This window comes from Staurois parvus, unplaced genomic scaffold (assembly GCF_062004578.1).
Source record: "Staurois parvus isolate SC_StPar_1 unplaced genomic scaffold, SC_StPar_1.0 ptg000081l, whole genome shotgun sequence".
NCBI lineage: Eukaryota > Metazoa > Chordata > Amphibia > Anura > Ranidae > Staurois > Staurois parvus.
The window spans coordinates 3,404,305-3,417,006 of record NW_028317877.1 but is presented as its reverse complement, the minus strand read 5'-3'; the positions used below and the strand labels follow the sequence as shown (position 1 = coordinate 3,417,006).

Below are 12,702 nucleotides of genomic sequence, written 5' to 3'. Positions count from 1 at the left end.
AAATAACAAAATAGAAAAATGTGGAAAAAAATACAAATTAAATTATTATTATTTTCACAAGAAATATAGCAGAATACATTTTGACCTAAATTTATGAAGAAATGTTATTTATTTGCAAACTTTTATAACAGAAACAAAGAGAAGTGCGTTTTTTTTAAAAAGTTTTTTGTTTTTATTTAGCAAAATATAAAAAACTAAGTGTTGATTAAATACCATCAAAAGAAAGCTCTATTTGCGTGAAAACAATGATAAAAATTTCATATGGGTACAGTGTTGCATGACCGCACAGTTGTCATTCAAAGAGCAACAGCACTGAAAGCTGAAAATTGGCCTGGGCAGGAAGGGGGTATAAGTGCCTGGTATTGAAGCGGCTAGCCATGATCAATAAAGAGGCCTGCGGGATTGTAATTGCACTTTGCCACTATTCCCTGATGATTCCCAGGTCGTCTTGTTTGTTCCATGACGCTGCTTATCATTAGGGGTGCTTCAGAGGTTACAGAAAATAAAAATGGAATAGAATTTATAAAATGTACACATAGGTTGTGAATAGGACTGACAATGTTTTACATGTGTCTTTATTTAAATTGCTGATTTGTTTCAATTTATTGACAATTCTTTTTCTTTTCAGAGGATGTTTACAAAGTGTTTGACTTTCTACGAAACCTTTTTTCCAAAGAGTTCATCTTCTTTCCTGGTTTTGAAAAGAAAGTAAGAAAATTATTTAGCATTACAGTATGTAATATTATACAAAAATGATTGTGTGAGCACATCAACATTGACTAAGGCTCTCTTCACACTTGATGCAACTTTGGATCAATATGACTTTGGCTTTGACAACTTTGGCTTTTGATGATTGTTGTGCTCTACAAAGTCACACACAAGTTGAATGTATATCATTCAGGTGCGACTTTCATGCGACTTTGAAGGGTTCACATTGAATTCTGTGGCCCTCAAGTCGCATGAAAGTCAGACCAAAGTAGCGCAGGAGCTGCTTTCAAGTCACTGTGACTTGAAGTCATACAGATATGAATGGTACTCATTGGGAAACTTGGAGTGTGATTTGTTTTGCTACTTTGGACCCCAGAGTTGCCTGACAAGTCTCACAAGTGTGAATGGGCTCTTAAGGCTTATTCACACCAGAAGGCGGAGCGGGAAACCCACGCTCTGCATGTTTCTTGTACCACATTCAAAACACACTGGGTGTGCAATCTGCTGCTGGTGTCAATATATTCCTTACAACACCCCAAAGCCAGATCAGATGCATTTGCCTGCACTGAATTGCATGATAGTACCATACATTTTGGTGCAGTGATTTTTTTGAAAAGTAGTGCATACACTACTTTTTTTTGTGTCATTTGCTCCATACTGAGCCACACAAAAATCACCCAGGAATGGGCCCTTAAAGCTAAAACTTATATTAAATAGGAACTACGGACAAAATCAAATATGACATTTATGTTTATTAATAGCATAAGATAGCACAGGGCTTAAAATTTCAAGTCCTGAGCTACTAGCCAGGCCTTAAGAGTTACTCATCACCAACAAACACACACAAACAAGAGACACCTGTACATGCACACACAAACATGTACACACACGCACACACATATACAGACACATGTATACACACACAGGCACGTACAGACATGCATACACACAGATACATGTACATACACAGAAATACATACACACAGACACATGTGTACAAACACACATACATGTACATAGACACAGACACATGTACAGCAGATAGACACTTGTACATGCATACACAGACACATGTACATGCATACACAGACATATGTACATTCATACACACACACACGCTGTTAAGTGCTCTCTTCTCTTCCCTGAAGCCACCACTGGCTGACATAGAGGATCATGTGACCAGAGTGAGCTGAAATTAGACACACACACGCACACCCTATAAAAAGTTGCAGTACTTCGTTGTTCACTCACAGAGCCAGGTACTGCACTCTAGGGGGAGGCAAAGAGCACAGCACACACTCCTTCCTTTGCTTTCACTGCACTCAGCTATTGTGCAGTCTGACGGCTCCCAGTGCCACTGACAAATCCGGCCTGAGCTCCGAGCCTGCTCAGCAAGACGGCCCTGGGGGACACACTCGCCCCCCACATAGCAGAGTCCTCCTGTAACATAGTTTATTACATATTGATCCTCCCAGTAGATCTGTTATTTTTCCACTCCCTGTAATACACCATGCTGTCCAGCAAAGGTGGCAGTTAGAGGGTTGGAAAAAAACATACTGACAAATATACCTATTGGATTCTTCCAATGATTTTTGTCTTTGCCACAAGAGAGAATGCTCTTGTTTCAAAAATATTTTTGCTAAACTAGAGGATCCTGCAGGAAACGTATGCCCTCCATGGGAGATGGGAATTTGAGTGAGCCATGCCTATGCCCCTCTTCCCATAGTCCCCAGTGTATTAAAGAAAATCTGCTAAGAGCAGGTGGAGGTGATTGTCAATGCTTTGTGGTGATGCAGCTTAAATGTATGTCACTGATGTTGCCTACTCCCTTTACATTACTTGCAATGATGATCTTGTCTCTGTTCTATGTTTTTAGATTGTAAGCGTTAACAAGTAGGTCCCTCTTTTTCCCACTGTATTAAATTGTATTGTCTGCCCTCATGTTGTAAAGCTCTGCGCAAACTGTTGCCGATATACAAATTGGGTAAATGGTTAGCAGTTCTGCCTAGCAGTACTAGGCTAGTAGGTTTAAATCCCGTCCACGGCACCACCTGCCTGGCGTTTGCATGTTCTCCCTGTGCCTGCATGGGTTTCCTCCAGGTACTCCGGTTTCCTCCAACCCTCCAAAGATATGCTGGTTGGTTAATTGTATCCTTTCTAAATTGACCCTATTTATTTATTCATTTCAGGTACTTACTGTATATAGCGCCATCAATTTACGCAGTGCTTTACAGATATATTGTACATTCATATCAGTCCCTAACCCTCAAGGGGTGTACAATCTAAGGTCCCTAACTCACATTCATACACATATTAGGGCCAATTTAGATAGGAGCCAGTTAACCTCCCAGCATGTCTTTGGAGTGTGGGAGGAAACTGGAGTAACCGGAGGAAACCCAAGCAGGCACAGGGAGAACATGCAAACTCCAGTATGTGTATGTATGAATGTAAGTTGGGGACCTTAGATTGTACGCCCCACTGATGTGAATGTACAATATATATGTAAAGCGCTGCATAAATTGATGGCGCTATATAAGTACTGTAATACATAAATAATAAATATAATAATCCCATTACTTAAACCCAAAAATGTAATATATTGCAGGTTTTGCGCTCTTGGATGTGATGGTTACATTGCTTTTCGCTTTAAGATTTCTTTTTTTTTTTCTTTAAAGGACTTCATTTGCAGGGACTGGTTAGCTGTGATATATTACATTTTTGTTCTTTGATTTTGTTATGCTTCAGTTAAGTTTATTTTGAGTTAGATTTTGGAGACTGCAAGCAATTGTGAATATGTGTCACATAATAAGGCTCCATTCACACTTGTGCGACTTGTCATGCAACTTTGGAAACATAAGTCGTATGGCAAGTTACAGCCCATTGTTTTCAATGGCACCAGTTCAGATCTATGCGACGTAGAATATGTTCCTGCACTACTTTGATGTGACTTTGATGCAACTTGAGTTCTAGAGAATGTAAAGTCGCATAAGAACGGCATCAAAGTCGCACTGGAAATGATGCACCTTTGGAGTCACACAAGTGCGAACGGAGCCTAAGTGTCGTTTTTCATTACCAGGATTTTGAAGAAGGCTGCTTTCTGCTATCCAAATGTGATGTGGTTCAAGGCAGTCCACATGAAATGGTTATGACGGAGAAAGGGATCAATACAGCTGCGTTTTTGTTGAGAATGTTTCAGCCTTTTTTTGATGGATACCGGGTAGGTATGATATCTGTATGGACTTGAAACCAAGTTCAATGTGTTCATGTAGGAAATTGGGGGTAAATACTTTTGTGAAAGTGAACCGGAGCTGACCTAAATTATTTCTAAGGTAACAAAAGTGCTAAAGCGCAGCATCTTGTTCGATTTTGAAGTACCTGTGTTACTAAAGTCTGAATTTTCTTTTTTTTTTATTAAAATAACAAGCATGTTATACTCACCTGCTCTGTGCAGTGTTATTGCACAGAATGGCCCCGATCCTTCCCTTCTCGGGTCCCCCGCTGGCCATCTCTGCACCTCCTCTTCTTTGTGTGTCCCCCATAGCAAGCTGTTTGCTATGGGGACACATACTGCATACACTCTCTCGAGCTGTGTGTCTATGGAGCCGCACTCCATAGACATACACAGCAGGACTTAGCCCCGCCCCCCACTTCCTCTTCACTACATTTGATTGACAGCAGCAAATGGCTCCTGCTGCTGTTCCAGTCCCTGTGTGAAGAGGAAGAGAAGGAATAGGAGATGCAGCCGTGCACAGCTCTGATTTCTTCTCCCCTCTCTTCCCCTTCACACAGGGAAGGGGGAGCACAGACAAAAAAAAAAAAACTTTTTTACCTAAATGCAAGCAATGCATTATTGTAAAAAACATTTTTAGGTTTAGTATCACTTTCATCTTTAAATCCTGTGTGACTGTGGAGCCTCTTAGATCATACCTCTGTTATGCATGAGGCCTAAAATTCTAGCTATATCAGATTTAACCCCCCCCCTTCTGATTTTAAGCTCCCATTCCCTGACATACAACTGTCACATGCCTGAACTGTTTGTTGGCCAGTAAACGTTTTATTAAAAGAAAACATTTTGTTTGCCGTAAAGTGGAATTAAACCCATTGATTTACCTGTTACCTAAAACTTTTCCATTCAAGGTATGCTTTGAATGATGGCAGTCACAGTTGCTCGTGCTGTCAACCAAAATGTCAGGCCATCAAATGGCTACTGTCATAGCTAATCACATATGCAGCACCATGGCAACTGCAGATCAAACAGAGGTGAATATGGCAGCTTCCTTGGCTGTAAAGAATAGGAGGGTTTAGTTCTGCTTTTATTCACAGATGTAGTTGCTAAATAATTTAAAAACAGCTGAATGGAGGTCAGGTGTGGTGTCTGCTAAGCTAGCCATAGAATTTCTCATTTGTTCATCCCTTAGTGTTTCTGCTCTCTATCTCCACTGTTACTGCGTTCTTCTAAGTGGGTGGGGCCATGCAAATGAATACTTTATGCCTTTGGGACGATTATCTGTCCAGAACCACTTTTCTTGTCACACAGATACAGCCTAATATTGTAGAACCATTCATATCAAACTGCAGGCTTGCTGGCCATCATGACTGCAGCACTTGGAGGCAATGCCTTATATCAGGGGTGTCCAAACTTTTTTCAAAGAGGGCCAGATTGGATGAAGTGAACATGGTGGAGGGCCGAACATTTTTCCCGAACATTCTTTGAACCATTACAATTAAATGCAAATAAATTATTTTATGCCAAGTTAATTGCAAACGACATACTTTTCATTTCATAACATTAAGATCAACTGACAGCTGAGTTTTCACAATGTATTGAAAATAAATTTAAAAAAAAATAACCTGCACTAATGTGAAGGGTGAAAAAGGTAGCTGGAGCTGAAGTCTCTGCTCGGCAGCCGGGAGGGGAAGAGAAACACACTTCACGCTGGAAGCCCGGCCCTGACGTCACCGCCCTCTGTTGCTCCCAGCGCGGCGCAGTCACGCATGCGCACTGCTCTCAAGCAGAAGACTGTCTGCCACAGAAGGGAGGGCCGTGCGACAGCCGCATTTACACAGACCAGGGAGAACGCGCCGCAGTCAGGCATGCGCACTGCCCTCTGCTCTCAAGCAGAAGACTGTCTGCCATAGAAGGGAGGGCCGTGGGAGGGCCACATTACACAGAGCAGGGAGGGCTGTTGGAGGGCCGTATTAAACCGACCCCCGGGCCAGGCTTTGGACATGCCTGCCTTATATGAATTAGAACTGCTATTGTATGGTTATGGTAAGTTGGAATAAAAGGAACCTGTGATGGACAGTTAGCGCAGGGAAATAAAGAAAGGATTAGCATGGCTCTGCATATTATCCTAAATTGGGAAATATTCCTCTAACTTTTGTGATATGTGATGGAAGTGAGATATAAACATCTTCTGTTATAAGTTATAATGTAACTTGCTAGCATTAAAAAAAAAAACAAACATTAGTACATTATGTTTTTAATGTAATGAACCCTATTGCATGTTTCATTTTATTTTTTTATTTCAAAGAATGACCATTTAGAAAACAACCAATATGTACATGATACTCATTTTGTCTTTGCACCCGTTTGCATTTTCCAGCTTGCCTTCAGGCACCTATTAGAGGACATGTCTAAGAAATGGTCAGAACAGCAATACGTATCTACTGTGAGGAGTTTTGTAATGCAGTGTATCCTAGCTGGTAAGCACAGAAGCTTTACATTACACTATATATAAACTGTAAGACTCACGCAGGCACGAACATAAACAATTGTGACCAAGAAAATGCTCTACCAGTTGTATATTAGTTTACAGTAAGAAAATGCTCTACTGTATATTAGTTTACAGTAAGCATTTCAGTTAAAGTGTTTGTATAGGCAGACTTTTTACCTTCATGCATTCTATGCATGAATGTATAAGAAACCTGAGTGCTGCTCCCCCTACACCCCGTAATACTTACCTGAGCCCCTTTTCGATCCAGCAATGTGCACGAGAGCCTCAGCTGTCCTTGAACTTCCTCTCCTCATTGGCTGAGACAGCAGCGGGAGCCAGTAGTTCCCACTGCTGTCAATCACAGCCAGTGAGCCAATGAGGGGGCAGGGCTGACCCACAGCTATTTGTGTCTTATTGCATAGAGCTGGGCCCAAGAGTACACTTGCTATTGGGGGCACCCATCAAGGGGGAGGAGCCTGGAGAGCCTGCAGGGAATCAGAGAAGAAAAGGATCGTGGCTGCTAAGTAAAAACCACTGCACAGAGCAGGTAGGTATGACATGTTGTTTTTTTTTTTTTTTAAATCCCAACCTTTAATACCAACTTAAAGTGTAGGTAACCCTTAACAATGAACTCCCCCTATTTTCTCCTTTTAGTTTACTAGTTTAGAGTACTTCTCTTGGGCATCACAGGAGTGCGCTACGTTCTCCACTCCTCTAACCTGTTTTCAGCCGACAGCAAGCTAAAGCCCACAGAGCTGGTCCAGACTCTGGAGGGATCCCGACTTTAAAGTAGAACTTCACCCAAAAGGGCAAGTTCCACTTTTCTGCCGCCTCTCCCCCTACTTTTCACTTCTACTTTTTGCACATTATATATTTTTTTTGGGGGGGGGGGGGAGCAGGTACCTGACTTTGACAGATTTCACAGATCCCAGAAAGCTGTGGAACCATTCACAAAGCACAGCTCGGCTCGCACATGCATTGTATAAAGCCACTAGGACTCACAGCTAACTTCCTGTAGAAAAGATGCCGGAGACCTAAAGATTGGTGAAAAACCAGCTGGGTGAGGATAGTGCTGGATCCCTGCACAGATAAGTGTCCTTATATTAAAAGTCAGTAGCTACAGTGTTTGTAGCTGCTGACTTTTAATTTTTTTTTTTGGAGGGGGGTATTGAAGATCCTCTTTAATGTTGGGATCTACCCAGATGACTGGATCGGTAGCTGACTCAGCTTCTCGACATGCTGCTGAGAGACTGAGCCTGCCGCTTCTACCAACTCCATAGCCTGGTGCTCCAGTGATTGCTGGAGAAGGACAGAGCAGAGAGCCAGTGACTGACGCTAAAAACCAAGAACTGAGCAATCAGTGGTCTTTGATCACTCAGTTCTCGGTTTTAGAGCTGTGGGGGACAGATGCAGCATAGGACTGATGCTGCTTCCACCTAGGTGAGTTTAGATGTGTTTTTTTTTTTATATGTTAGCAGACACAGTTCTGATGCAAATATGAGTGTTGTATTATAACTCATAAAAGGGAAGATGCTTTAGCTTAATATTTAATGCTACATTTTACAGGAACCACTACTTGTTATGAAGCCTTATCTTCTGATATGCAGAAGAACGCACTAGCATCATTTGTACATCTGGGTCTTGTGAAAGTTGGTAAACTGTAAGTATAATGAATTAATTATCCATTCTTTTACAGCTTTTCTCACATTCTTGTGATCTTAGCTAAAACCAGCCAACATCACTCAAATCTATGTTTTCTATAAATAGTTTGAGCCACCCACAAGCATAACATTTTTCATGGAAACTAGTGATTTTCCAACAGTAGTTTGTCTCTGTTTCCACTTGTAAATATATAATGAATATGTCTTCATCTTGCACTTGTATTCCCTTGTCATTTATTCTGCAATATAGAGAATCCATGATGATGACATAAATTGGCTTCCTAAATACCTTGTCAGTGCAATGCCCATAATAAACTAAGAAGCTGGCATGTGAATTTATATTTTAGCCACCCTGATAAACTGTTAAGCAAACCGTTTTTTTTTTTGTCATTGTAAGCACCCCTGCTAATGTAAAATGAGTTGTCCCATCTCTGTAACTGATGTATTTTGCTGTAGAGCTTGTTCTTTTGAAAAACAGACCTACTGGCTTGATCATCAGATGAAAATAGAAAAAAGCCTAAAAAATAAAATGAATGCAGCAGCTGCATTATAATAAGGGTTTGCTTTTGGGTTTACAGACTGGTATGTGCAGCCTCTAACTTGTTTCTCTGTATTCAAAGCTTACTCATAGGGTACCACTGTGAGTAAGCTCTGATTGGAATGAAATGTATTAAATGCTGCACATACCGGGTGGCACAGTCTGTACGATGGAGAGTTTAATAAACTGACATCAAGGCTTTTAAATGGTGTGTGGGTTCCCTTTCTCTTTGAGAGTCTATTTGTGGAGCGGGCAGCAACTCCTGGGAGTCAGCCCCCTGTGTCGGAGGATCAGTGAGGATCAGCGCCTGTAGCGGATGATTACATCTTGCCTCTCAAGAAATTCTAGCAGCTTAACTGTAGCATTGTGAGATGTATACAGTATGTAAATGTTAACTCCTGCACAAGTTTCAGATATTTCATATACTTCTCTGAACTCACAAAACCCAAGCTTACAAACGTGCGTGGCATATTAGAACGCATACAGACAAAATCGATAAATCCTATTCATTGTACTTGTTAAAATGTAATTTTCTTTTTTTTTTTGTCTTTTTTTGCTTGCTTATCTGATTTCAGTGAAGGACAGTCCACTTTTACTGTGAATGAGGCTGCAATTGCAGATTTTGCAGGAAAACTTGGTAAGTTTATTATATACAGTGCTAGAGTATGAGTATGAACATATTTTAATTACCTATACATCTATTGCTTGTGCATGTATGGTCAGTTTGGCAATTAGCAAGGATAGTATAGATTTATCAAATTCTTGAACGTGAGGTCAGTGGCACTCCATTGCTTTAGCTTGCCAATAGAAACTTCCAGTACTACTAGATGTCTGCTGCTTAAGAGCTGTAGCATATCAGTCTTTTAAAGCCATTATGGTCTTATTTTAGCAAACAAAGCATTGTTTAATTAATTTGTGCCCATTATCTGGGGATTTTCCAAATCTGTGTGAGGGTCCTGTCCCTTGAAGAATGAAGGACTCAATACTTTCTGGATCTGTCAAGCCTGGAAAAATTATCTCTAGTTGGAAGGAAGGCCAATTCATTTGTGATCTGTTGTGGAGCATTACATGCCTTAGTTCACACGTTAACGTGCATTGCATTAAGGCAGCCCATTCATTATGAATAAGCTGCCAATGCAACACAACCAATCAAAAAATGTAGTATGACCCTTTTAGCAAAGCAACAGCTACTCACAGTATGTGTACTGTACACTGTGTTGGGATGCCATTCAGAATTAATGGCACCACACCGCACCACACATAGAGCATTTTTATTCAATGTGTATACCTGATGTTTTGTAGATGTACCCTAAATTATGCTTTGGTTACATTTATGGAAAGACATTTTGGAACAACATTAGGGGGTCAGCGAATCCAAAGATTAGATGGGCACCAGAGTATGATGGGCCTTTGGATGTGTGATAGATAGATAGATAGATAGATAGATAGATAGATAGATAGAGCTGTGCTTAAAAGTTTACATACCCTGGCAGAAATTGTGAAATTTTGGCATTGATATTGAAAATATGACTGATCATGCCAAAAAAAGCTTTTTTTGAAGGATGATGATCATATGAAGCCATTTATTATCAAATAGTTGTTTGGCTCCTTTTTAAGTCATAATGATAACAGAAATCACCCAAATGGCCATGATCAAAAGTTTACATACCCTGGAATGTTTGGCCTTGGTACAGACACATAAGGTGACAAGGTCCAGAAAGACAGGGATGAGCAAGTTTCGGATGGAGGAACTTGACTGGTCTGGTCCTGACCTCAACCCGATAGAACACCTTTGGGATTAATTAGAGTGGAGACTGCAAGTCAGGCCTGCTCATGTCTGACCTCACAAATGCACTTCTGGAAGAATGGTCAAGCATTCCCATAGGCACACTCCTAAACCTTGTGGACAGCCTTCCCATAAGAGTTGAAGCTGTTATAGCTGTAAAGGGTGGGCCAACTCAATATTGAACCCTACGGACCAAGACTGCCATGCCATTTTTGTTTGTGTGCGTGTAAAGGCAGGCGTCCCAATACTTTTGGCAATATAATGTCTAGTGTGTGTGCGTGTGTGTGTTTTATATGTATGTCCTGGGAGCTAAAGTGATGGGAATCCCCTACTATACTACTAAGCCCTGTCCAACCACCCTGATGTTTTGGATTTTCCTGTTGCATTCTCTATAATATAAAATAAACTGAAAATCTTCCAGGAACCCCCACCCCCCTTTCAATTGATCTGGGAATTGTGTAAAGGCAGAGATATTCCCATTAGAGTGGCCCAGAGATATAAGAAATGGTTGGGTGCTGAATTAACTCTCCTCCATCTACCAAATATTGAAATTTCAATGAACTTACCCTTTAAATACATTATTCAAACAATGTTTATTGTAGTGCACAATTTTATATTTTTAGGATTGCAGGTGCCAGTAGAAAAGCCACCAGTGGCACGACTTTAAGACTTCAAAACATCTTGTGTGCCAAAATTGCGTATGCCAATGGACTAACCACTGCATCGTTTGCGTGAACTCCTGCTTTCAGCATGAAAGAAGATGCATCTGGATACCTAATTGAAAGTAAAGAACCATAAAATAATGTGATATTGTGATTACAATGGTGCATTATTTTGTAAGCCGAAGAATTGTTTTAGTTCCCATCTACGACAGGTCATTATTTATGACCTAACAAAGCCAATTAGAAGAAACGACAAGATCAAGTGTTACTGCTGCTACTTCGCACAATGATTTTCGTTATGAGCTTTTCACAGGCTATATAGCAAATTGAGGTGCTAAAGAAGGCTTGTGGATGGCTTATATATCGAAATAACAGCCTCCACCCAACATTTTTTAAAATTCTCCTACTACCGGAACTACCATGCATATATCATTTTCTGAACCACAGAACTCTGAACTCAGGTCCTCATTCATATCACTTAGTGATCCATACAATATTTTTTTTTTTAATGTTGAATATTGCTATTTCATGTAACCCAAATGCTCTTAAAATGTAATATTTATTTCAATTACACCCCTGTTACTGTATTTTTTTCAGTTTCTCTTTTATTCTAAGACCTTGGGAATAAAATACTACTTTACTGTACAGTCTGCTCTAAAAAGGTATAAGCTGGAAAACACAAATTAAATGTGTGCTTTAAACTATAACAGATCTTTTTTTTCAGTGATTTATTAATACAAACCACATAAAAACCAGAACTGAATTGGTAATAAATTTGTGTATTTTGGAACTGTATCTTTTCAGGCATAGTTTAAATTTTGTTTTATGTACTAGTGATTTTAGGAACGACATGCTTGACTAGCAATATGCATCCTTTTTTTTTGGATATAATATGCAGTCATGTCTACAGTGTACTGATGTATGAGAAATCATGAACCTGGACTTCCACGCTTGGCACGGCCACACCAGATATATGTTAGGTTTAAAGAGAAATGAAATGGACATCTCCTTGTAATAGAAGAGGTAGTATACTCATCACTTCAGTGGCCCATGATTCTTACCTCCCCTCTGTTCCAGCACTGCCAGTGTGTTTGGCTTATGCCACTTATGGAAATGCCAGATGAATGCAGCTCCTTCCTTCAAACTCTTGGTGAATGCTAAGTCCTGTCATGATGTAGGGGTCAGAGGAAGGAACCACAGCACACTTCAGTGAATGTAGGCATCTGACACCTACTGCATAAAGACCGCAGTACTCGTAGAAGTCAGGAATCTTGGCTCAATAGATAGGAGTATGTGACAAACTAGGAGTGCAAAGAGAGGGCACACAAAGGATAAGCACACAGTAGTCAATGTGCGTGGGTCAGGGTTCCAACTATTAACAAAGCAGGAATCTAGGGGCACCACCTAGTAACCCAACACCAGCAACAATCACAATCTGTTTCAGGGAAGTACTCCCAAGTCCCAGTGTCTAGATAGTATCACACAACCAATATGGATCTACAGGACCTTTTTTGGCCCAGTTATACTTACCTAGATGGATGCAACATTGGTCACATGATCCCTGAGCTCTCACAGCTGCTCTGAGCAGAGACAAGGACTATCAGTCACCGCTATTTGCTCTACACCCCCA

General features: G+C 40.5%; 1 protein-coding gene across 2 annotated transcripts in view; it reads left to right on the top strand.

Moving 5' to 3' along the window:
* GNPAT (glyceronephosphate O-acyltransferase) overlaps nt 1-11,779 on the top strand; it is a 63,372-nt gene extending 51,593 nt beyond the window's left edge. For both annotated transcript variants that reach the window (XM_089669716.1, XM_089669717.1), the window contains 6 exons: nt 629-708; nt 3,785-3,925; nt 6,315-6,414; nt 7,992-8,085; nt 9,200-9,261; nt 11,034-11,779. In XM_089669716.1, coding sequence (XP_089525842.1) covers nt 629-708; nt 3,785-3,925; nt 6,315-6,414; nt 7,992-8,085; nt 9,200-9,261; nt 11,034-11,077 — 521 coding nt within the window. In that variant the 3' untranslated portion in view covers nt 11,078-11,779. The remainder of the gene's footprint in view (nt 1-628; nt 709-3,784; nt 3,926-6,314; nt 6,415-7,991; nt 8,086-9,199; nt 9,262-11,033) is intronic.
* The last annotated feature ends 923 nt before the right edge of the window (nt 11,780-12,702 follow it).